Consider the following 25,946-nt stretch of genomic DNA (forward strand, 5'->3'; position numbering starts at 1 on the left):
AAAACATAGAAAAGCACACCAAAAAAAAAAAAAAAAAGAGAGAGAGAGAGAGAGAAAAAAAAAGCAAAGCAGGCTCATATCACATCTTACATCTTATCACTTCTCAGTAGCCACTTGGTGTGCGTCCTAGCCTCGATTTCTAACTGGCCACCAATTTAGACTGTTCAATTCCCACCCAGGAGATACTGAGGATGGGGGGGGGGGGGGGGGATGCACAAGATTGAACTTGAAATACAAAGAATTCTCATTTCGTGCTCAGAAACAGTTGCAAAAAGGCTGTTAAACTTGTTCCGCAAGACTTGCTCACAGCACAGGGTGTACAAATCAGTCTGCCAGCCAAATTGTATCACAAATGCGGCCTGCTGCCCGACAGTGCCTTATGCTGTGAAAGCCACACCGCCACTACCTCCACCTCGAAAGCCACTCGTTCTTTAATGGTCTTGTACATAATTAAAGGCAGGAAACGGAGCTCGCAGGCATTTGACAATCAGAAAAATAGGGCAACAGGACCTCCTTTGCAAAAAGGAAATCGATATGCGAGCCAAAAGGGTCAGCGAACAAAGACATTTCCATAGGTTCAAGTTCAAAACGAAAGGTGGTGCTTCCCTGTAGGTTCTGGCTCTTCATGTGGGAGGAATCGCCCCACCCCCACCCTGGGAACCCAGAAAACTGCAAATACATCTTGAAAAGGAAGGAGACTGCCTGGTTCATTAGGTAAGCCTAAGAGTATTTCAAAATAGTAGCTCACATGCAATTTTTTAAAAAAAATCTATTGAGCATCCACTATGTGCTAGGCACATTTTAATACTTAGTCCTTCCCCAGAGAGAATGTGTGAACTCCATTCAATGGGTCCCTCCATCCAGAAGGTATACAGGGTGACAAAAGACAAAGCTTAGATCACTCAGCATTTAGCAGGAGGGTTTATAATACCCTTCACAACAAAACCCATGCTTTCTTCTGATTTTCATGTCAACATGTGTCTTCAATAACAGTGTTCTCAGGCATCAAATTATATCTAATTTGCTACTGCTTGGGACATTTACAAACTACAGGAGCTTTCTTAGGAACATGCTCATTGAGCGGCAGATGCGAGGGGAAGGCCTGGGATCCTTTACCTCCACCTAAGTCTGCGTACCTGGTTCTTTTTTTGGAGGGTGATACGAGGGATTGAACTCAACCACTGAGCCACATCCCCAGCCCTATTCTGAATTTTATTTAGAGGCAGTGTCTCACAGAGTTGCTTAGCACCTGGCCGTTGCCAAGGCTGGCTTTGAACTTGCAATCCTCCTGCCTCAGTCTCTGGAGCTCCTGGGATCACAGGCATGCACTATCATGCCCGATGCATACCTGGTTCTTGATGTGCCTTCAAAAAATGTTTAATGAACCCTATAAAGTCAAGAACTGAGTTTTTTCAGTTCACCTAAAGGAAGCTGCTTTTCCATATGCTGAGTAGCTGGAGTTTTGTTCACTGTGCATCTGATCTTGAAATCCGATTACTCAAAGACTGCCATCTGTCACTCCCTTCCAGTGACTTGCAACACAGCAGCAGTTCTGTGATTCCACTGCAGTGGCCCACTAGTCTAACCTTGGGCTGGACAGAAGATGCACTCTTCAGTAACAAAATTTATCCCAAGGATTAAGCAGTTCCTTTAAGAATAAAAAAAAAGCAGTCTCCTCAGGTGCAAAGTGTGCCCTGAGACTCGGAAACTTTTCTGGAAAGTCATGCAGATGGGAATTTAACCTTTCATCTCAAACAGCAGAAAAAGGCCAACAGAGCAAGCTGGAGGCTGGGAGAACATACTAACTCCCCAGAAGAGGGTTCTACTCCGTGGAACGAGGGCACAACGTGACCGCACTGTCCATGTTCCACCTTCCCCAAAGGCAACATCATCAGTCTTCAAAACACTGGCTGCTGATATGTCACAGAACCGGTCACCTTTTTCAAGTTCCAAGAAAGCCACAGGCCCAGGCTCAGTCATGTGCAGATCCTGTCGAGGTCTAAGGCAAGGTCAAGTAACAAGGAGCGAGGACAGTGACAGCTTGCCCTGTCTCGAAGGCCACCACACTCCATGCCGACAGTGGTCACCTAACCTGTCTTTAGGAAATCTGTCCTTCTGACCCCCAAGAGGCATTTCCACCAACATTTGTGGACAGAAAACGTGTGGCAAAATGCAAACCTGGAGCCAGTAATGAGAGAGGGAAAAAAATCAAATAAAATTAAAATTTCATGAGTTGATTGGCGGCAGCTCAGCAGGCACAATTTACCTCCTCAGACTCATGGACGACTCGTTATTACCAGTACTCTCCCCCGGGAATTCTGATCCTGACATCTGATCATTCAAAGCTAGCCATTTAGGAAAGGTTGTTAGAGGCTTCCAGAAGCTGAAGCCCAAGATAAGACAGTGCATAGGACTCGTTTGCAAGGTATCGACCTCCATCCTGCAGATGTAAGCACAGCAGTCACGACGGAGCCAGGCTGTCACAACCACAGCCCATGCCATCTTATGACCCGGTTCTCCCATTCGGAGCCTCGCGTGCTGGAGAGCCCGCCACCACAAGAAACAGCACAGGTCCTTGTAGGTAAGGCTGAAGACGAGAGAGACAAGACCTTCAGCAGGGAGTTGAGGAACCAGGATCTAAAAAGCTTCTCTTTATTCCAGTAAACAGAAGTTGTGAGAGCAATAGGAACAGAAATTTAAGAGAACTCTTCCATCTCACCACCTCAACAAATCTCACTTCATGTTTTCATCAGGAAAGGTGAGGCAAGCCAAGCAGTGGCACATGCCTGTAACCCCATCAGTTCAGGAGGCTGAGGCAGGAGGATCACAAGTTCGAGGTCAGCCTCAGCAACTTAGTGAGACTCTGTCTCAAAATATTAAAAAGAGCTGGGGATGTGGGTCCAAGGCTTAGCACCTCTGGGTTCAATCCCCAGTACCAAGGGGGAATAAAAGCAAGCAAGTTGTATTTTAATATTTGACTGGTTTCCTAAAACTGGCTTAAGTCCCCAGTTAATGTCCCCAGTACACTACCTGAGAAAGGTCAAGAGTTACGAACTCCATTCATAGGAGTCTACAGTGGTTTCAACTAGGGAAGTTGTATGTTGCTCTAGAGTCCCAAAGTCCTGAGTTCAAAGCCTGACTCCATCCCTTGTTACCGATGTGGCTAGGCTGAGACTCCACCAGTCTGAGCTTCCGGGTATGCCCAATGGGGATAACACCCATCACACAGGCCTGCCTGGAGATTAAATGTGCACAAAGCCCCTTGTCCACTTTCTGCTACAGATTAATTTGCGTGTCCCCCAAAAGATGTGAAGTCCCAACCCCCAATACCTCCAAGTGTGAATTTAAAAGAGGGTCATTGCCAGACAGTGGTGCACGCCTGCAGTCCCAGCAACTCGGGAGGCTGAAGCAGGAGGAATAGGAAACATGGTAAGACCCACATCTCAAAATCTATTGTTTTTTATAAAAATATAGGGTCATTGCACTTGTTTTGTTAGTTACCTGATGAAATAAAACAATGTTGGTTGATGTCACACTGTCATAGGGTGGGCCCTTAATCCAGTATGACAGGCGTCCTCAAGAGAAGATGGCCATGGAAGAGACACATGGGAGAACACCATGTGGTGAGACGGGCATTAGACCTCAGCAAACAACCCCAGAGATTGTCAGCAACAACCTTCCAGAGGCCAGGGAGAGGCAAGTGACCACCCCCACCCCCGCAGGTTTCAGGAGCACAACCCTGCTGGCACCCCACTTTTGGGCTTGTGGACCCCAGAACTGTTGTTCTGCTGTTTCATAAAACTCAGTTTGTGGTCTTGGTTACAGCAGCCCTCAGAAACTAAAAACTGCCCAATTCAGGGCAGAGGGAGCCTTAAACACACAAGGTGCCAGCCCCCAGACCCTCCCGTGACAGACTGACCAACTTGCCCGGACCCAAAGTGAATCCTGTAACCAATTTCTATTTACTGGTTGCTAACATTGCTATTTACTCACCTATTGCCCTGACTTGTCAATCTAGGCAGAGCACAGGACAAATTCAGGGAGGAGACACTTACACATTCAAAGACTATGTTGGTTCATTGACAAAAAAAAACCTTAATCTTTAGAAAAGGTGAACTCCTTTGAATTTCTGGGGGGTGGGGCTCAGTTTTTCACAGGGAAACTGGAAAGTCGGCTCCTGATAACTTCCTCTCTGTCCACATGCACACAATGCTGATTTGCTAAGTTCCTAAAATAGCTAATCCCACTCTTATCACACTCATCATCTGTCACAGAGTCAGGAACTGGTGAGGACTGGGCTCACTTCAGTGTGCCAGGTCCCCAGGCACCTTGGCCCCTACCTAGCCTCAGGTCCTACTGCACGGTGGAGCCTGGGCTTCTCCACAAGTGCAGGACCACTGGCTATTCAAGTTCCCCAGCAGATGTTCCCCACGACCTCCACCTGAGCCCTCCAGCTCCCCACGCCCCACGTGAAGCCCCCTCCAGTTGTGGAACAAGGACAGAGATACAAACCATGCTAGGTTCAGAGGTCTCCACGTGGGTCACCTGGTCCCTGCCTCTCTGCCAATGCAGAGCCTGCACCTCCTTTACATCCCAGGGTCCCCTCGCCACCTCCTCTGCGCCCCACCTGACCGGCACAGAAGGGAGGAGTGCCCGCGGTTCAAATCCCCTGATCCCCTTCCTCCTGGATCAGGCTGCATTAGTGAGTCCTGGGCTCTCCTAGGACAGGGGTTCTCACCCTGTCGCTTTGATGTGGGGGCTGGGGCTCATCCTGCTGTCTGATGTCGCAGGTCTGGGGCGCTGCTTAGGCACTGGCAGTGTCACAGGCTCTGCCAGGATTTGCTGCGCAGCCAAGACCCAGGACCACTTTCGGGACCTTTGCTCGCTCACCCCGAAGGCTCTGGCCCCTGTTGCTGTTTCTCCCTCTAGTTTCCCACACCTCAGGAGTTAGAGTAGCACGTGGCACCTGCCACCCTCTTCTTTATGCTGTATTTGCCTCCAGCAGGCAACCATCCAGGACACTGTTCCACAAAGAGTGGGTCTTGGAAAGACGCTGACCATTTCTCTTTAGACACATCACTCATTCCAGCCGAGACTCTGGTTTATCTGCAAAATGAAGACAATAATTCCCTCTGGCCATGGTAAGGACCAGATAAAACAAGATGAAGAGGAAGAGGCCCCTTCTGTACAGAACTGGCAAAAAGCCAAGTCAGCCAGAGCTAGAGATGTGTGTGGAATCGGGCCTCCCGCATCAGCCAGGATCCTGACTCACCATGCCAACACGAGGCTGGGAATACCGATTAGGGCTACTCTGTCATCTAAAATCAGTTCCTTGGGCCAGGACAACAGGTGACATGAGACCCCCTCCTTTGCCCACCCATCGCACACTGAAGGGACATAATCCTTCTGCCCCATGTAGAAGGATAAACCATCTCCCACGTACTCGGGCCTTCTGGTCCCGACCTGCTACTTTCCCATCTATCTGAGGGTGCGCTTTGAGTTCCACCTGGTTCTCAATCCTGTCTGAGCAACAGCGCCCCTAGGGACCTTTGGAAACTGTAACGCCAACGAGGCCAGTGGTCCAGAGTGGCCGAAGACAGTCAGTGGCCTGTGAGGCCAAGGCTGAGAATCACTGGGTGTATCCTGCTATTCTGTACAAGTAAGCAGAGGCCTTTTGATTAGATAGAGCTGCCTGCTGACATCTGCCTAGAACATTATAGGTAAGAACAAACCAGCCTACATTTAGGAAAAAACCACCATTTAAAATTCAGCAGCTCAGAAATATCATTGAGTAACCTCACCAAACCGAATCCTCTCCGAATGGAATATATTAAAGCTTTTCTCATCAGCTTTTCTCTTCCTTTTGTGCAGGAAGAGTAAGAAAAAGAATTCCAAAGAAAAAAGAGGCAACTGTCTTATTCCACCCTTCAGAACCTCGTCTCTAGCTGTGCCCACTGGAACACAGGCGATTTCAGGCCACTCCCTCGCCAGCATGCTCAGGTCACGGGCAACATGCCAGGCACTGCCACAAGCTCCCCCGTCACCACGTCCACTTGTGCCTGGCTCTCTTCAAAGTTCCTGGAAGTGGGCGTGGTTCTACCCCAATGGCTCCCAGAGTTCTGCAGTTGTGCAGGTCACACAGTAAGGGCTGGGGAGGGGCACAGAGCAGCCATCCCCACAGTGGCCTCTCACCACAGTGGCAGTCAGGCTGCAAGGGACCAACCCATTCCCGCAGGGCGACCTGAGCAGCAACGCAGCAAACTCATGGACAGGAAATCATGCAAGTCATACATCTAAAGAGATTTCTGCAATACATTTTTCTTTCACAATGCATTTTTCTTTCACCTTTATTTTTCCAGTTTTCTACAACTGACATTTATAAAATGTGAGAAAGCATCCTTACTTTTTTTTTCTAATTCGAAAAACTCAATCATGACTGAAAACAGTCTTAAAATACTAGAATGAATCAGACATCATTACCCTGTGTACATACATGATTACATGACCAGTGTGATTCTACATCATGTACAGCCAGAAGAATGAGAAGTTATGCTCCATTTTTGTATGATGTGTCAAAATGCATTCTACTGTCATGTCTAACCAATTAGAACAAATAAAAAATATGATTGATGATCTGGTTTCACTCCCAAGGAAAGCCAGCCCTTATGAGAGATGCATTCCATAAATACTATATAAGCAATCAAAATAAACTCCTAGAATAGGCAAGGTTTTAATTAGAGGCATTAAAATAAATTTTAAACCAAAGTCCCCCAAAGTTTGAAGGTGGGCCCACTTGTGTTTTTCATTAGTGCCCAGTTCCCAGAAGCACGCCACAAGCCCATCACAGTGGGACAAGGTGGCCAAGGGGTGCAAGGTCTTCTGCTGCAGCAGGAGTATGTACTTGTTTGGAGGTGGGAAGTGTCAGCCAAAGCAAGAGGTGTGCAAACTGCTGGCAAGAGGCACCGTGTCCTGGCAAGACTGCACTGTGCTCACCTCAAGGTCAAGACCTTGGGAAAACAGACAACAGAAGACACAAAGAGCAACAAGCGAGCAGCGAGAGCCACAGAAGGCCACCCGTGGGAGTGGTGGGGCCACACTGCTGCGAATGTGCTTGGTGACCATCTAGCCGAATTCCGAGCAGGCAGTGACCACAAAGATATTGCCACTTCTCTAGGATGGTTTCTCAAGCATGCAGCATGCCAGTGCACATGGCTGGGAAAGTTCTGCACCTGATTCTCAGCCACCCCCACAACCATCAGTGAGAACTGTCTAAGTTTTCATCCTGTGACGGATTCTGAGCACCTCTCCTAGGAGAACATGTTACCCTCACCAGGTGACATTTGGAACACGAGGCCAGGGCACTGCAGGGCTGCAGATCTGAGGAAGATTCATTACTTTAACAGACACCTGGTTGTTTAGATTCAGCAAGGCACCCACGAAGAAAGAACTAACGCTGCAATGCTCCAGAGAGGAGGCAGAGAACACCTCCTCCCACGGACACTGGTTCCAACTCCAACGCCTTCCAATGTGGGCGCCAGAATCAGCAGGAGGGAGGAGGCAGAGGCTTGTAATGAGTTACAATCTACGACGGCAGAAAAATAACTCAGACCTTTTCTTTAGCACGTTGGACAGTATTTTCACCGTTACCTAAATACATCATTACAGGGCTAGGTGGCTGAGGTAAGTTCATTTGTTATCTCAAGGCTCTATGAGAAATGCTTTCAGATTTCCTAAAATAACTTCTAGAGAGTCCTAAGAGAGGGGCTGCAGGCTCAACAAGACAACCCGGATCTCTGTTCCCCGAGCCCCCCACAAACAGCTCTTCAAACTTAGGTAAAACTGTGTGTTAACTCACTATATGAGCATCTGGTTTGAGTGAAGAGATCTGGCAAGGGTTTTAAGTAAATCTGCAGCTGATAAAAGGTACATAAGAGATGGGCCCCGAGAGCACAGGACACTGACACTGTAGCCCCACCAGGAGCCAAGCCTTCATTTGGAAACATGACCCGTTCTAACTTTTTCCCCTCTGATTTTGAGGGCACAGTCCCTGTTCTGGTGCTCAGCCTGGTCTCCCGGCTTCCAGGAGTACTTGATCTTTATGTAGGAAGCTGTGAGAAAACTACTACAACCAGAGGCACGAAGGAGCCCAGCGGCCTGGCATCCTCTGGAGACACGACAGGGCTTCCCACAGCTTTGGGACAGGACGTCGAACACTCCAAGGGAGTCTTCACCTTCATAAGAGCCTCAGAACTAAGCTCTTCAGTTACCCAGCTACCTCACGATAAACACTCCACGATCGCCAAGTTCCATGGCATTTGTGTGCAAAACAATTTCCGCTGAGAAAATGATATTTTTATGCTTGTTTAAAAAAAAAAAACAAAAAACCAGCAGTCTCCCATGACAAATGCACTCATCCAAACAATCGAGCAGCCTTCCGGCCACTCCTCTGGCCAGCGTCACTCCTAGCCAACAAGTGCTATCTGACAAAATAGTACCTCCAGAGTCCAGAGCCAGAGTTCAGATTCTGACAACACAACCCCACATTCCTGACCCTGCTATTCACGGCCACTCCCTTCTAAGAGGGCAGGAGATGAGCCGTTAAAGAGAAACTAGAAATTGTTTTCTATGAACTGTGGACCATTCTGAATACCATTCTGACAGATTTCTCAAACACTGCTAGAGTCCTGAACTTGAGAAAATATACAAAGACGTTCCCATGCACACACACAAAGCTCTTTCCAGAAGTTTTATTTCCACAAACCACAGTATAGTCTAGTCTGTGAGAACATCAATTTTTTAAACCCCTATTACCAAAGAGTTGTGGGTCAGCCTCGTGCCCTCCTTCCAGTGATCCTCTGCAAAAAGGAACCCCAAACCACAAGCCCACAAGATCAGAAACGACGTATGAGGCAACACATCCTGTCTTTTTGTACCTAACAGTGTGGAGCAGCTTGTGAAGACAGTGGGGGCAGGCTCTTAGGGTGTAGCGTAAGATGGAGAGCTTGGACTTCAGGACTCTCGAAAGGCACCGTTTAAAAAATGTCACCTTCCCTAATGCCAGAGTCAGGCAGAGTGACCAACACCTATACAATTAATTCAGAGACAGCCCCAAACCTCATTCACAGCTCTTCACAGAGGTCACAGCTTTTTTCATCCACTAGCCATTTAAACAGTGGCATGAGCCAAGGGCAACAGAATGCCACTCCATCCTCTTCCCTTGGGGACCCTGTTAGGTTAGAATGTCTGAGGTAAGGATTCTTGGCCACCAGCCTCTGCTAGGCACATGTGGACGTCCGTAAATACTTTCGGAGTGAGCTCTGGTGACTGATCGGCATTGCAGAAAGTCAAGATACCAGGTAGACCTCAGATTGCAAGTGACCCAGAAAAATCCTGACGTGCAGACTGAACGTCAGGAGGTGAAAACGCAACAGAAAGTGCAGCATGACTGCAGGGTAATAAAGCGACTTGGTTTTGTCTTTTAAAGAGGAAGAGTAGAAGGCTGGGGCTGGGACTCAGTGGCAGAGCGCTTGCCTAGCATGTGCGAGGCACTGGGTTCCATTCGTAGCACCACATATAAATAAATAAAGTTCACAGACAACTGAAAAAAAAATGGTTTTAAAAAAGAGTGGAACAAAAAGGCAAGCTGACTATTCTTCCTTGGAGAATATGAAGACCGAGAACTAAAGACAAGCTCAACTGTACAGTGGCCAAGTCTTGGGGAGGCAAGACCTGAGGATGGCTTCCTTCTATTTCCGAGCAAGCAAAAGTGACACACACTGCCCCTTTCCACATTCCCCTGCTAGATGTGGGTGGTCCCAGAGACATGGGGACACTGGGACTTGACTCCCCACCGGTATTGGGATTCTGGGCTAGACAAAGACTTGGCACCACGTTGGTACCAGAAAATTCTGGTCCCCACCAGGACCTGAAGAGGAGGGTCTTGGAACATCAGACAACCCAGTTCCAGGCTTCTCAGTCTCTCAGCTCACTTCACACACTGCTGAGGAGAGGCGTCTACCACCTGCAGACATGAGAACAGAGCTTGGAGAAAAAGAAGGACATTCAGAAGGAACTCTGCGCTCAGCACAGTACTTTCTCTTCCATGAACTCTGTTCTACTCTCTGCCTTCAGCACAGTACGCACAAAAAGACAACTGGGAATTGCTCACCTCTTAAAGTGGGCGGAGCCAGGAGATGAGAGGGACAGCCTCTCTTGAGAGGTGAGGAATGAGAGTCTGAAGGAAGTTGGGTGGGCACACAGGGGTGTCCTAAGTCATGGCACTTAACTGAATATGGGACTCGAACCCAGATCTCCTGTGGTTCCCCCAAGCTCCTCCCATCTGCGGCAGCTTCACCCTTCAGAACTTAAGAACCAAAGTCAGACCTTGACACAGGGTTTGTATGATACATTTTTAAAAATGTTTGGGACCACACACAGCTTCCAACTATTTCATAATGAACAGGGAAGGGCAAACGAATTATTAGCACAGTGACTGTTATGCACTGCTCCAGGTAGTTCAGGTTCATTTCCAATCACTCATGAAGTCCTTATTACTAGTTTCACAGTAGTAGTTCAGTTTCATAGACAGGAATCCAAGGCCCAAGGCCATGCAGTGATAGATTTCTTTCCTACCTCCTGATACTCTTTTCCCCAACACCACCTCCGTTAAATGCAGATGTAACTAAGAACATGGTAGAAAGGTCCTCCAAAGCCACGCCGACTCTGAGCATGCCACCCAGATCTCAGGTGTGACAAATGAAGCCACATGAAATCCAAAACTAGACTCAGCGGTAAACCTGCCAGTGCCACGTTGAATTCTATTTCTTTTTCCCTCACGGAACTGCCATGCTCCTTGAAACCAGTTTCATTCAGTTCCCTTTCAATTCTCCACTCCACCTAAGTGGGAAGAGAAGTGAGAGCCCCCAGATGCAGGCGGAGGTCCTCAGGAAGCCAGGGACCCAGGGCTGGGAGCTACGCCCAGGAAACCAAGTACAGCCCTCAGTGTACAGGAGTCCACAGAAGTCAGGAAGGACCAAGAATCAGAGGCCAGAGTCAAGGTACCCTCCAAATGGAATACAGAGCGCCCATATGACCTTGAGTCAACATTCAAAAGTGAAAAGCAGGGACCTGAATAGCTATTTGTACACCTACGTCCACAGCAGCATTATTCGTAGTAGTCAAAAGGGAGAAGTAACTCCAGAGTGCCTACGAGGCTGGAAGGATAAACAAAATGTGGTATGTATATATACAGTAGGATAGTATTCAGCCCTAAGTACTATTCCTCAAGAATCTGGAGGGCATTGTGCCAAGTGAAATAAGCCAGAGACACAAAAAGATGAATACTGTAAATACTGCATGATTTCACTTGAAGGAAGAAACTATAGGACCCAAATTCTTAAGGACAGAAAATGAAACAGTAGTTGCCAGGGGCTCAGGGGAGGAGAGTTGCATATTTAATGGGTACAGAGTTTCAGTTTGGAAAGATAAAATTCTGAAGGTAGATGGTAACAATGGCTGCCCAATATTATGATGATACTTGATGTCTCTGGACTCGTACACTTTAGTTGAGATGGTAAATTATAAACACTCTACTATTTTGCAATATTTTTATATCTGTTACATAAACTATCACATATACATGGGTTTCATCAGTGGCCAGGCCAGAAAAAGAGCAGTGTGAGGGTCTGGAGAGTTCACATTGGCAGGGACCCTGTTCCTGGGTTCCCCTTGTCTGGCTGCAAAGGGCTCACCCCAGAGACAGGCCACTGAAGTTCTCATGGGCCTTAGTCTTCTCGTCTGTATGAAGAAAGGTCGAATCCCAACTCCAAGAGCACCCTGCCGTGACCCTTGGGGCACAGCTTCCAGGAGCGCCAGCAGAGGGATGGTGCCACCCTCGTGATCGGGAGCTTCCAACCCACAGCTGCCGGGGTTATTTTAAGTAGGAAAATAAATTCACTTCATTCCAGTCCCCTGGCCTCCGGAAGGCTTCCTGGCTGCTGCACAAAATGGAGCAAGATCAGGGGAGGCCTGGAAGCGTGAGCTGGAGCCGCTGGGCCAGTTCTCCACAGGGCTTAGCAGAGCCCAGCCCGCAGGACAGGTGTCTGCACCCTGAGGCCCAGAACCGAGCCCGAGGCCAAGCTGCGCATAGACACGCCCCATGGGCTCCGTCTCTGTTAAGGGGACGGGGCCAAGAAAACTTCCAGAGGAGAAGCTGCTTATTCCAACTCTCGTGGCTGGACAGAGTTTGTAGCTATTACACCAAAAGCAGGCAAGAACTTCAAAGAGGAGCTCTGGGCACTAGTGCCCTTGACTAGACATTTCCATTTTCAAGGGCAAAGTCAACCAAAAACTATAATAAAGGTACACAAAATGTTTCAAAATCGTAACATTAAAGTGATGCCCGGCTGGCACGTTTAAGGGGATTTGCAGTGCAAACTTAAGTTCCTGCCCTAGATTAATTCCTTATGTCAGCTTGAAGCTCCAAGAGGCCAGAACTGTTTACTTTTACATCCAGGCAAAGAGCAAGGCAGAGAAGCGTGGTAAATAACCTCCTGAATGATCTTTCCCAAGATGTTCACTCTCTTGAAACTCGAACGGCTCCTCAACCACAATTAAGGTCTACTCTGTTACCTATAGGTGCATGGGATCTCAGGAACCATGTTGAACTGTAATCCCAGCGGCTTGGGAGACTGAGGCAGGAGGATGACAAGTTCAAGACCAGCCTCAGCATCATAGCAAGACGCTGTCTCAAAATAAAAGGGTTGGGGATGTGGCCCAGTGGTTGAGCATTCGAGTTAAACCCCTGGTACAAAAAAATTAAAAAATAAAAAAAGCACTTAAGTTGCTTATCGTCCAGAGGACAATGGACAAGATACTTAAACACCCAAATACATGGCCTGTGCAGGATTCCTGTGCAGCTCTTTTAAAAGAAGGCCTGTTTCAATGAGAAAAGCAGAAACCAGCCAGTTCCTCACTTTCAATAAACTACATTTTCTGATAGACATTCCCTAAATAAATTTTTTGGTTTTTTGGTACTGGGGATTGAAACAGGGCTCTTAATCATGGAGCCACATCCCCAGTCCTTTATATTTATTTTATTTGGAGACAGTGTCTCACTAAGTTGCTTGGGGCCTAAGTAGCTGAGGCTGGGTTTCAACTTGCGCCCCAACCCACTGGGATTACAGCTACGTGCCACTGCACCCAGCTTAAACATTTTTTAATACAGCTAAATATTTTATATTTTTTTAACAGACTAATAAATACCTCAAAGTGAGTGAGGGCTTCCAGGTTCACACTTTCATTTCACTTTTCAGAAAAATTCAAACTTAAAACCACAACAACTAAAGCAGGTCAGAGAACTTCACATACCTTCTCCCAACATTCAAAGTCAGCCAGGGTTCAGGGGACCCCATTTGCTACATCATCTGCTGCATTTCCCCTTTATGTACAAGCAATCTTTTTCTGAACTGAGAGGAAAACTATTCCCACAAGCAGGAATATTCTTAGACAACAGCTGCAGGGATCAGCCACAATGAATATAACACGAGCGATACTTTTTATCTACCATTCACAGTCCAATTTTGCCAGGAGGTCTGAGGACATCTGCGGATGTCCTTTCTAGCACTTCCCCTCCAGTAAGGTATCCCCGTTAGGGTTGGGTTCTACCTGCAGTCACGGGGTCACTACTCTCCTTTAACAGGGAACAGTCCCCATAGCCTGTCTTTTATGACCTTGATGTTTTTGAAGACAGAAGTTCCCATCCCCTCCCCTTTGACAGTTTTGATCAACCAAATTCTTATTTTAAGTTTGTAAATATTTTAAACTTTATATTACTATCTTACTCAAACTGACTCTGCTACAAATGTAGAGTAAATGCTGTGTACTTCAAGTGGAATTCTCAGGGCTGGGGTTTAGCTCAGTGGTAGTGTTTACCCAGCATGCACAAGGCTTTGGTTCAATCGCCTCCACCACCACCACACAAAAAAAGTACATCTCTCTGAAGTTGTAAGTAATGGGAAAACTGTCTAATTTATACAATTCTGACTCTAAATAAAACTTTCCAGGAATGTACATATCAATATTATAAAAAGTATATAAAACTGTGTGATGTCACCCACCTTGAGGTTTATGATCTTTTTTGAGTCCATCAGCCATTCGAGTCTCAGATTGATTCTTTCAAACACACTTTCTACCATGTTCTCGGGCGTAACTGGATACTGACCTATAGGAACTCTAGCCGAGCCTTAGTATGATTTCAACACAATCAAATCTTTGGCTTTGCCTGTAGCTAAGAGCTTCAACAAATTTTAATTCAAAGTAAATAAAGTTGGGGCTGCGGCTGTCGCTCCGTGGTAGAGTGCTTGCCTGGCATACGCAAGGCACTGGGTTCCATCCTCAGCACCGCATAAAAATAAAAGAAGGTGTTTTGTAAAAACAAAGTAAATAAGATTACTATTACATGATTTGTTAAAAAGAAAATTCCTCAGGCAATGTAATTTGGTAGAATTGGGTCTGGGGGGATGTGGCTCAGTGGTAGAATGCAGCCTAGACCCTGGGTGCAGTCTCCAGTGCCACAAGTAAATTTAGCAGAGTTGGCATGAGTAAAGCAAGACAAAGACCAACTTGCCAAACAGGCAGCTCTCAGAACCAGATCAGGTTCTGAGAATTCCAATGAATAACGTGACCTGCCGGCATTCACAAGAAAACAGAAGGGAGGCACAGGAACCCACCTGACTGGCTACAGCCGTCAGCTGGCAACAGCTTAGTTAGTTGGCTACAGGACCTCTTGCAACCAAAGGTCAATGACTGTGATTAAACTCCATATTGGTTTTGTCTGTTCAGGCCAAATGCAGGTGCCCAGTCTAAATCCACCACCTCACACAAATTTTATTGACTAAAGTGTCATCAGCGCTCACCTCAGTCACTGTCCTCCTAGGTTTCCAGTCTCCGTGTATCATCTATGGGTTACAGTATCCTTGTGTTCAGGCAGCTGAGTTTAACATTCAGCTGATGGCTCTATGGAGACACAGTGTACCGGAGAGACTACTGCAGCTTTGGGGATGATACCAGGAGTTTGGAGAATGCTCCTCAGACAAGGTCCCCATGAACCAAACCCGCCAAATCAGATCAAAGCATCTATCCACTTGAACCAAAAAGCCCGTTCGTTAGTTTTCTTGTAACCAAGTCGCTACAATACCATTTTATCCCTGTGCAACAAAAAGTATCAGCAACTACAGACTGAACAGGGGTTCAGCTAATGTTATGGATATAAAGGTGTCCCCCAAAGCTGCTGTTACCGTAGGGACATTCTGAGACAAAATGACTGGGTTTTGAGAGCTTTAACATAACCAGTCCATCCTAGTTTAATGGACTAGCTGGCAGGTACACAGGTGGGGCATGGCTGGAAGAGGTGGGATGAGTGGGGGACATGCCCTGGAGGGGTGTGCCTTTCCTGTGGCCCCTTCCTGTAAGGCAAGCACCTTTTCTCTGCCATGATGCTCCGATGCCCCTTGGACCTGGATCAAGAGTCCAGTCATCCCTGGACTGACACCTCAAACTATGAGCCCCTAATAAACATTTCCTCCTCTAATTACTTCTTGTCAGGTATTCTGGCCACAGAAACAGAAAGATAACTAAAACAGCTGGTAAATAGTCTAGCAGCCAGGAAACAGATTAAAGCAGGAAACACAAGCATCTAGGTTTCTCGTAGAAGAAAGATGCATGTGTATGATGTAAGAAAATACAGAAGATTAGTAACTAAGTACTATTAAGAGCATCCACTCGCTGCAAATAGATGAAGGGTAGAATCAAACTCCTTGTCAGCCATTTTTATTGCCACTTAGCAGACACAGTGCTGATCTCAGATTAATGTTTGACCACGAGCACATTCTTTGAAGGGTACATCTTGGTTTTCTTGCAGTTTAGAAAAGCTGGGTGTATGGAAAAGACTGATATCATGAGCAAGCCTGTCTCTAAAGGTTGTGAAATGGTGCCCATCTCTGCTCATCTGCACCGATTGATACTGGAGTGGGCACAATGGCAGATATTATGGGAAGATTCTGGTGTGACAGATCTAAAATTGCTAAAATGATTTATGGCTGGGAAGACCATCAAAACTTCCAATGGTACAATGCTACTCCCTGAAAGACCATTTGAATAGTCACAGAGGGATATCAGTAAGATATGAATGTGTTCTTGAAATAGTCTGTGCTCTCTGATGATACAGAGCTTCCCAAGCAGGAAGGCTGGCAAGAGCAGCTAGCAGGTTATTCAAAACGCTTATGAGGAGAGAGCTGCAGGTACAGAGAAACCCATTTTACTGGGTAAACCGTAGTTTTTCTCATGGCCCGAAATGCAGTGACGTTTCAGGGTCTCAGACCTCGGGTACCTGTCTTACCACTTCCGGAACTCCCTGCGCGTCCTGGAACTGTACCTCTGTTGGAGACTCTAAGAGAAAGCTTCCTCAGAAGTAGGCCACACCTAGACATGAGGAACTTTCCCCAAGATGTCGCGGCAAGGTTCGCATGATCCAGAAGCTCTTCTAACCTTCTGCCTACCTCTTTCGCTTGACAGGCTGATGCGATCACAAACTCTGAGACCAGCACAGAATGGCAATAAAAACCCACTTGGAAAATGGCTGACAACTCAGCCAATCCTCTATTTGCAGGGAGTGGACAACCTAATTCTTCACAGCACTTAACACAATTACTCATCTTGTGCATTTTCTTATACCGTACGCGTGCATCTGCTTCCCCTCCGGCCCCAGAGCCCGGGGCCTTTGTAGAATGTGTTACACGTAGACGGTCAAGCATCTGGTCAGTGCCACACAGGATCGGCTTCCACATCTTGTCACTGCACCACTTCATGTTTTCCGATTAGTCAGAACACATTCCACACTTTCCCACTGAAAGCAGGGAACAGCTGTTCTCTCTTCAGAACCATCGCCAGCAGCCTGCCCCGGTCATTAAAGGTACTGGGAAATCTCACTAGTCAGACACACTGCCTGTGTAGTAAGTTTGGGTGTTTTAGCTTAGAAGCGACTCAGGCATTCCACATCTCTCTCGGTTCAGCACAACACTTCCAAGACCTCAAAAGATTTCCCCAAATGTAACAGGTTCATTTATCAATTTTCATCCACTTACATTCACCTAGTATGTTTGTTCTTATGTTCTTAAATATGTTCAAGTTCCTCATTTTAAAAAGTTAGCTTTTGGGGACGGGGGGATTGGTAGTGGGGATTGAACCTGGGGTGTTCTACCACTGAACCATATCCCTTGTTGTTTAGAGACAGGGTGGGTCTTGCTAGTTGCCCAGGCTGGCTTTGAACTTGCAATCCCCCTGCCTCAGCCTTCCAAGTAGCCAGGATTACAGGTATGCACCACCACACCTAGCTACAAAGTTAGCTGTTGAAAGTTCAGAAAATACCACCCCAAAATAAATGGTTCTAGTAGAGTCATACCGACTAAAGTCCAAGGCACTTGGAAAATAAACCCCAGCAGAATGCAAGGGTGAGTTCCCCCCATTTACAGAAAGCCAGAGCCTCTGAAAGAACGCCACCGCGGGCAATCCTCAACCATCACCATCAACCATCACCGCAGAGCCCGCCACGCCCAGACAGCCTGGTCACAAACCAGCCTCCACTGTCTAGGGGCCCACTTTTCCTTCTCAAATACCATTCTGAGGGTATTTTCTTTGACCCTTGACCGTTTTCTTGCTTCAGCAAGAGGGTCGAATCAAGGAAAGCTTGCTCTTTCCTGGACTGACCTGCCTCTGCTGCTCCTAGTCAGCTCTCAGGTTTGAACACCAATTCCCGCCAAGAACAGAGACAAAAATGGCCGAAGGTGACACTTGTACAGAGACCTGTCCTTGCCTTCTTCATTAAAAAAAAAAAAAAAAAAAAAGCTTCCAGTGATTTGATCTTCCCTCTTCCAGGAGCACAAACGTAGATTTCCTCCAGGGATGCGAATTTTCTTAAGGTTGGTCTCAAAATAACACAAACAGGCAGCTTCCCAATTCCGCCTGTTCTTTCAGTGAAATTACTGAGTCCAGGGTGGGGCTCACTGGGAAACCTTCCCTGCTAGACCAGTGCACCTTGACCTTTTCTCACTGGAGAGGGAAGCAGACCCCATTGATCTATGGGCTTAGCTTCTACAAACAACCCTTTCCCCCTCCTTCAGTTTTTTCAAAGCTTCTCTGTGTTCATTAAATACCCCGCCAGGCATGGTGGCAGCGTGGTGGCACAGGCCTGGAATCCCGGGGGACTGGGAGGCTGAGGCAGGAAAATCCTGAGTTCAAGGCCAACTTCAGCAACTTAGCAAGACCCAAAGCAACTCCGCAAGACCCTGTCTCTCAATAAAATATAACAAAGGGCTGGGGATGTGGCTCAGTGGTTAAGCGCCCCTGGGTTCAATCCCTGGTACCAAAAATAAATAAAGTTAAATTGCTCATGGGGTTTTTCATCCTTCCTCTTTTAATGTACCCAAAATATAAATAATTTTATCCAAACTAAAACGCTATCATTGTGGCCACTATAATTTGCGGTTATTTCTGGTAAGGGCACCCATTTGTCTAAAAAAAAAAGTACAGGTTCTGGGAATTCATATAGATAAAATTGGCTGGGGCCCCAATGGAGAAGTTCCAGACCTTGGACCTAGTCCAGTTTCTGTCTAACCCAGGCAGCCACCACAAACCCCAAAAAGGTCATATGCCCTCTTAAAGCACAAACTGATCCTTGGTACCATGGGCCTCTTGCAGTATAAACTAACCCTGATGGAGTTCCAAAATGTACAATACTCAACTTCCGGATCCAGCTAAACCCGCAATTCCATATTCCAGTAGTCTTACCTGCCTGTGAACCCAGTTCAGGTTTGTTTCTTTTGTTGTTGTTGTTGTTTTGCGGGGGGCTGGTGTCTAACCAGTCAGACCCTCAGACCTCTGTACAGGACCCAGTCCTGTTCCTATAGGCCAGCTTCTGGAGGACCTAGTCAGACACCCGAGACTCTCTTAGAGGACCCTGTGCTGATTATCAAAACTTCCAAACCTAGTTCAGATCAAAATGGATGTTCCAGCTCCATTCAAAACATAAATCTGTGGAGCTTCAAGAATCCAGCAAAGATCACACCCAGGATCCCCAGGGGCAGCCAGAAGACCCCAAACACAGCATGCTCTGTGGGCACCTACCGCTGGCTCCCTGGGAGAAAGGAGAGTGTTGCTGGTTCTCTGCTTCGAGTCCTACCAACTACTCCAAAGCCATTAAAAGGAAAATTCCTAGGCCAATTAAATTTAGTAGAGTTACTTGAGCAAAGACAAACAACCACAAGGAGCAAACAAGGCAGCTCCTGCAACCAGAGCGAGTTCTAAGAACGCCACCCAACTCCGTGATCTGACAGCATTTAGGGAACACAGACGCGAGCCGAGAACATAGCCTGACCGGCTTCCACCTATCAACTACCCAGTCAACTGGTTACAGCTTGGTTAGCAGGCTACACGGCCTCCAGCAACCAAGTAAACCTCCCTTCCTGCGATTAAACTCTTCTCTTGACTTGGTCTGCTGGGCCCAGGACAGGTGCCAGTCCAGATCCACAGCCACGTACAAATTTTAAGTTAAGATTCTAACTTAACGCTTGGTTTTTAATAGAGAATGTTCAAATCTGGCCTTTCAGGTGGCACAGGAAGCGAAAAACAAAAAGAAAAGCAGCTGTCCGTGCGATGCACGTTCTCAGAGACAGACTCCTCCAGTTCAACACAGGACTCTCCCATGCGGCTTCTCCTAAAAGCTAAATGTTTTCTTTGGGTAAATGAAGACCAGCCAAAGCCTGAAAGCTTAGACCCTTCCATCGCAGGCCATCTGAGCAGAGGTCAGAACTGCACTCTGCAAACGCCATCGGGAACCTCCCCTGGGAGCTCTCTCCCCAGCCCCTTTCTCTTTTCTTTTGTACCAGGGATTGAACCCAAGGGTCCTTAACCACTGAGTCACATCCCCAGCCCTTTTTATTTTTCATTTTGAGACAGGATCTCACTGAGCTGCTTAGGGCCTCGCTTTGAACTTGCAATCCTCCTGCCTCAGCCTCCAGAGCTGCTGGGATTACAGACGTGGCCCCCTCACCCGCTTGCCCTTCTTCATCATAACTTCCCCACAGCCCAACCAGTGGGCTGCAGACTTAATTAGAACCCGGTTCAGGGTGGGGTAGAGTTCAGCGGTAGGGCACTTGCCAAGCATGCAAGAGGTCCTGGGTTCAAGTCCTGCTGCCCCATAAAAAGCAAAAACTCTGGTAAATAGATTGGATAGTTCAGGAGAGCCAAACCTCTGGACAATCCATGTAATCCACAGAAATGAGACATTTTCCTTTTAGAAGTGAACTGTGTCTTTTTGCATTTTCACAGAATTCATAACAGACAGACTATGTACATGTATGAAACTGAGACATAACGTTTAAGCAAACACTCCGTGAAGATTCCTGCAGCATCTACTCAGACACTACCGGACAAGGGACACTCACACACAGGTGACACTAAATGCCAGCCAAGTAAAATTGCCCAGACTTTCAGTGTTTTTTTTGTTTTTGTGTTTGTTTTTCCTTTTTGGTGCTGAGATTGAACCCAGAGCGGAGCTCGCGATCTATCACTCAATTACACCCCCAGCCGACATTACCCCATCTCTAAGGTGCTGTGTTCTTCTCAAAGAATTCCTTCTGCCAGGTGGAACAATTATGTGCACTGCTAAGCCAACATCCTGGAGCTCCATATAAATTAAAGTTTTTGATGTTGGGAAGAAAAAACAGTTCTGCTGTTACCTTTCTGACACCAACTGTGTGTCGGTTTCTCCCACACCAACTGAATCTCCAAAGCACAAACTGGGAGTCCCACACGTCAATCAGAACACTGGCTACCTGGAAATCGTGCAGCCGCCAGGGGAAAGGGCACAGGCCCGCAAGACTGCCCCACTGTAAGTGCCAATCCCAAGCCCCAGGTTGCCACCTGTACTTCTGTAAGTGAGGGTTCCCTTGGTGCCCTCCTCATGTTCAACAGTTACCATTTTAGCTCACAGAACTCAGGCAAACACTATGTTTACCAGCTGGTTTTGCTTTTATCTATTTGTAGGGGATTTTTGTTATTGTGTTTGTGTGTTGGAGGTACCGGGGATTGAACCCAGGCGTTCTCTACCACTGGATTACATCCCCAGCCCTTCTGATTTTTTATTTTGAAACAGGATCTCGCTAAGTTGCTGAGGCTGGCCTCAAACTTGGGATCCTCCTGCCTCAGCCTCCCAAGTAGCTGATATTACAGGTGTGCCCCACGGTTCACCAGTTCGTTATAAAGGACACAGGTGAAGAGTCAGATAGAGCGCATAGGGTGGGGTCGAGAAAGGTCCTGAGCCCACAGGTTTCTGTCCCTGTGCAGCTGGAAAGCACCACCCTCCTGGCAATGAGGATATGTTCACCGACCTGGAAGTTTTTAGAATCCCACAGTTTAGGGATTATGACAGGAGGTTCATCATGTGGCATGAGCACTTATTAGATCAATTTAAGGCCCTTTTCTCCCCCCAGAAGATGAGGGCGGGGCTGAAAGACCCACGCTTCTAACCATGGCTAAGTCTTTCTGGTGACCAGTGACCATCCAGGAGCCCACGGAGGGTGACCTCAATATAACAAAAGACATTCCTATCACCAGGAAATTCTAAGGATGCTCTGTGTCAGGAACTGAGGTCAAAAGCCAAATATCAGAACAAAAGATGCTCCTAAAGCCCCTATCACTCCGGAAATTATAAGTTTTCAAGTGCAAAGAACTAGGGGCAGAAACCAAGGATGTATTTCTTCTTCTGTCACAGGAAGTCACTGATAGATTCTTTGGGGCAAGTTTTTCTCTTCAGTTCAGACTACTTAACCTCTTTCTGAAACAAAATTCCTTGGGAAATGACTCCCAGAGTCCCCTTCACCTGGACATCCAGTCCTAGCCCTGGTCCACCTCAAGGCCCAGAAGCTCTCCACCGAGTCCAGCACACGGCCCAAAAGTCATCCTCACATGCCACCCCTACTTCCTTCCCACCCACTGGTCTTCAGCCTGTTCCTACATCTCCCTGCACCCCGACTGCTTTCACTAAGGCTCCCAATGTCTTACCCGCCTTTTCCATACTGTACTGCAGAATGGATCCCTCCCTCCTTCCTGCATATGCTCTCTCTTGGCTTCAAGGAAAATAGGCTCTGCTGATTACCTTTGTCCCCAGGCCCCTCCTTGGTCCCCACTGCAGTCTCTTCTGTTACAGGGCTGAGTAGACAACTCCCAGGCATCTCAAAATCAACTCATCCAAAACAGACTCTCAGTGGCCTCAGGGCCTTTGCATAGGTCATCTCCTCTACTCACAGGGCTGTTTCCTCAACTTTCATCCAGCTAACGCCATTCTACAAGCTTCAGCTGAGCTCACAGGTCCTCAGAGGCATGCTTCCTGGTACTCAATATAAATTAGTTTCTGTTACTCTCTCTCTCTTGTGTCCCCTGCACTCACCACCATTTATAATTCAGTATTCATAATTTCATGTCATCCATCACCACCACAGCTCCCAGACCACGAGTGTGGTCAGAGTTTAGGCCTTGGCACTGTGAAATAAAATGATCTCTGGGAATTTTTCTTCTTTAGTTACAAGTAATTGAATTAATTTCCCTGACATACCTGGGAAATAGAACAGTTTGAAGCATAAAATCTTCCACAAAACCAAAACTGTTTTGTCTATTTCTATAGGAATTGTCCCTGTTGTTTTATAGGGTAAGAAACTCAGAAACGGGAAGGAGTGGGTTACTGTGACAGAATCACATCTGAGATGGGATGAGACAAAGATCACAAACTTAAAATTCTAAACCAACCTCCTCGAGAGAAAAAAGCCCAGGAGACCATTTAATCTCAAATAAAAGCACCTGAGTAGTTTAGATGCATTTCTGAAGATAGTTTCAGTCTGTGGAAGGACACACCCCACAGATGCTAGACATGCCAAAGGCTAAACGTAGCTCACAGAGAGGACAAGGAGCTGACACAGAGGCGTCCAGGGGAATCCCAGTCCATGGGGTAAAGACACGACTCGCACCAAGGCCTTCCTGGTCTGCACTGCCCACGTGGAGCTGCTAGCTAGCCAGAAATAACGCCGAGGTCCCCAAATTTCAGATGTGTCCGTAGTTAATCCAAGTCAGAGCTGCGCATAAGCAGCACGGAATCGCACAAGGCTTCTCCTGAGAACCACAGCAGGGGTCTCCCTGCCACACTCCCTCTGCCCTGACCCCCAAGGACAATCTCTTCAGATTGTTTGGTTGTTTCTGCTACCACAGATTGAACCCAGGGGTATTTACCCACCCAGACACACCCCAGCCCTTTTTATTATTTTATTTAGAGGCAGGGTCTTGCTGAGTTGCTTGGGACCTTGCTAAGTTGTTGAAGCTGGACTCAAACTTGAAATCCTCCTGCCTCAGCCTCCCACGCGGCTGGGACTACAGGCGTGCACCACCATGCCAGGCACTCTTCCAGTTCTTACCCAATTATTTTTATATTACTTTCACACCTTCAAATAACACATATCACTACCCGCTGTTAACTGGCAGCTTTCAGAAGTGGAAGATGTAGCCCCCCTCTGGTTGACCACCACCCACCCCGCATGCCCCAATGATGCAGTAAGTTTTTGTTCCATCACCTGTCGATCCTTATATTATCACAACTACCTAAACATCAGAGAGCTCGGGCTGGGACACAGCTCAGTGGCAAAGTGTTTGCCTCACATTCACAAAGCCCTGGGTGCAATCCCCAGTTCCAATAAAGAACAGATAAAAAAGGAACCCTACCAAAAAAATACAATTAAAAAGAACACACACACGTTAGGGAGCTGAGCTTTACAGCATAACTACAAAAGTCTTTCTACCCTGTGCGACTTTGTATTTCCCTGCAGTGCACAACTCCACAGCATTTCTGTGTATCAACAGGCTCCTGGTGCTCATCTTCCTTTGATGCGTCCAAAAATACTGCACGGCGTATTACCGTGGCTGTGGCTTCTAGTCCTCCGATCTGGACTTAGAGGACGGACCAGAGGGGGAATTTCACTGTCATCTCAGGACCTCCCTTCACCACTGATGGGGCTCAGAGCCCAAGCCCCAAAACTGGACACACTGGCGTGCTGAGTACTTTGAAATACAGAAGACTGGAGAAAACTCAGCAGCAAGGTCTTCCTGACCCTCCCCCAGCCCCTTGCCTCCTGCCCCTTTTCCTCTCCAAAGAGTCGAACAAGCCAGAATTCCTCTTCCCTAGGCAAACCAGACTTCAGAGCCCTCTCCCCCAAAGCAAGCCATAAACTCTCCAAAGATCACGCCCTCCCTTCTCCCTTGGAAACTGATTCCTGGAAGCTCTGCCCCATAACCAGGTCAGAACAGTGTGAAGAGAGGCCAGGGGGAATCTGGGCAGACAGATTTCCATGAGCTCCCCACCGTGTGTCCAAACACATTTCCACACGCCTGTCCATGCTTCATGGACCCTGTGCACAAAGAGTTTCCCTCGGTCTCTGGGTCTTCACTTCTGAAGGCTCCTGTATCATGTAAACGTCTAATTAAATAAATGTGCTACTCTTATTCACCCATCTTTGGCTATAGGATTGTTGGCTATGATCACACCTGTCCACCCCACTCCATGAAGGGCACCTCCTTAAATAACAAAAAACACAAACTTGTAAGGAGAATAATTGATACATTGAACTGCATGAAAATAAAAACTTTAAAGTGTTGGTTCTTCCAAAGGCCCATGACAAAAATGCATATAATTGAAGAAGAATTCAGCACACACACACACACACACACACACACACACACAAACACACCTCCTTGGAAAAAATAAGGTAACCCAATAACACAGGAAAAAGCGACAGACACTTCTCAGAAAGAAAAACGTACTTTCTAAACACACACAAAGTTTCTCATTCCTATAAGTAATAAAGAGAAATATTATTCTAGTGGTTCTGGGGTACTATTCTAATACCTACCAGATTGGGGGGAAAAAATCTCAAACATTTCTGATAATAATACCAGGTATAAACAAGGATCTACAGGTGAGGAGATTTTTGGTACCCTGCTGCCAGAAATGCAAATCTACACAATCAGTTTGGAAACCCACTTAGAACTGTCCTGAAAGGGCTGAAAATGCAGAACCTCTGGCCCAGTCTTGGGGCTGCTGGCAGATGCTCCAGTTCTCCCTCCCCCCAGGCACGTGGCAGAACGGCATGTCCTCAAGTCTCTGAGGTGACACCGGGCGGTGCGACTTGCTGTGGCCAGTGGAGCTTCTGTGAGCAGACGGATGTGTTGCTTCAGGTGGAAGCGTAACAGCCAGATTCACCAGGTCGCCTTCCCGGGCCACAGAGATCTGGAAGCCCTGGCAGGCAGCCTATCCGCCATCTGTGGGTGCCCATCATGAGAAGAGGCCCTGCCGACCCTCGCTGTACTAGAGCGGGAAGCGAGGCCCTGTGTGGGGGCGTTGCCTGTCCTTCTTGATGGACACGCGCCCACTGAGGTCACTCACAGACACGCTCTCCAGAGACACTTTTACGTGTATGAATACGACACGTACGTTCACAGCAGCATCGTGTGTAAGAGCAAAACCAAGGCCCACTGGAACCCACGTACCCACTGACTGGACCACACGTGATGAAAAGGAATGAGCGTGGCTACCTGTGTCACCACGGTTCCATGTCAGAGGGGGAGGACAACCAACCTAGAGGAAGTACAGGAAGCATGAAGCTTGAGTCCCCTCACGCACAGCTAGGAGATCACACAAACTAAGCCTTGCACGGAGTCAGGACACCTCCGAGACTGTGAAAACACAAAAGTAAGGCGGCTGTAATCCCAGCGGCTCGGGAGGCTGAGGCAGGAGGATCGAGAGTTCCAAGCCAGCCTCAGCAAAAGCGAGGTGCTAAGCAGCTCAGTGTCTC

General features: G+C 47.4%; 1 protein-coding gene and 1 long non-coding RNA gene across 9 annotated transcripts in view; both read right to left on the reverse strand.

Moving 5' to 3' along the window:
• Positions 1–25,946, reverse strand: part of TBC1D8 (TBC1 domain family member 8) — a 115,525-nt gene that overhangs the window by 81,816 nt on the left and 7,763 nt on the right. Inside the window, exon 1 of one of the 8 annotated variants that reach the window (XM_079110994.1) lies at positions 6,794–8,978. The exons of the other annotated variants lie outside the window; for them this stretch is intronic. Within the exon in view, the coding sequence (XP_078967120.1) occupies positions 6,794–6,842 (49 nt within the window). The 5' untranslated portion in view covers positions 6,843–8,978. Of the gene's footprint in view, positions 1–6,793; positions 8,979–25,946 lie in introns of those variants that run through there. 8 annotated transcript variants of the gene reach the window in all.
• Positions 3,931–6,787, reverse strand: LOC306644262. Its single transcript, XR_013759252.1, has 2 exons — positions 5,802–6,787; positions 3,931–5,106 (listed from the first exon to the last, which is right to left on the reverse strand). It is a non-coding gene; the product is annotated as an uncharacterized lncRNA (long non-coding RNA).

Source organism: Sciurus vulgaris, assembly GCF_902686455.1.
Source record: "Sciurus vulgaris genome assembly, chromosome: 14".
In the NCBI taxonomy this organism is placed as follows: Eukaryota; Metazoa; Chordata; class Mammalia; order Rodentia; family Sciuridae; genus Sciurus; species Sciurus vulgaris.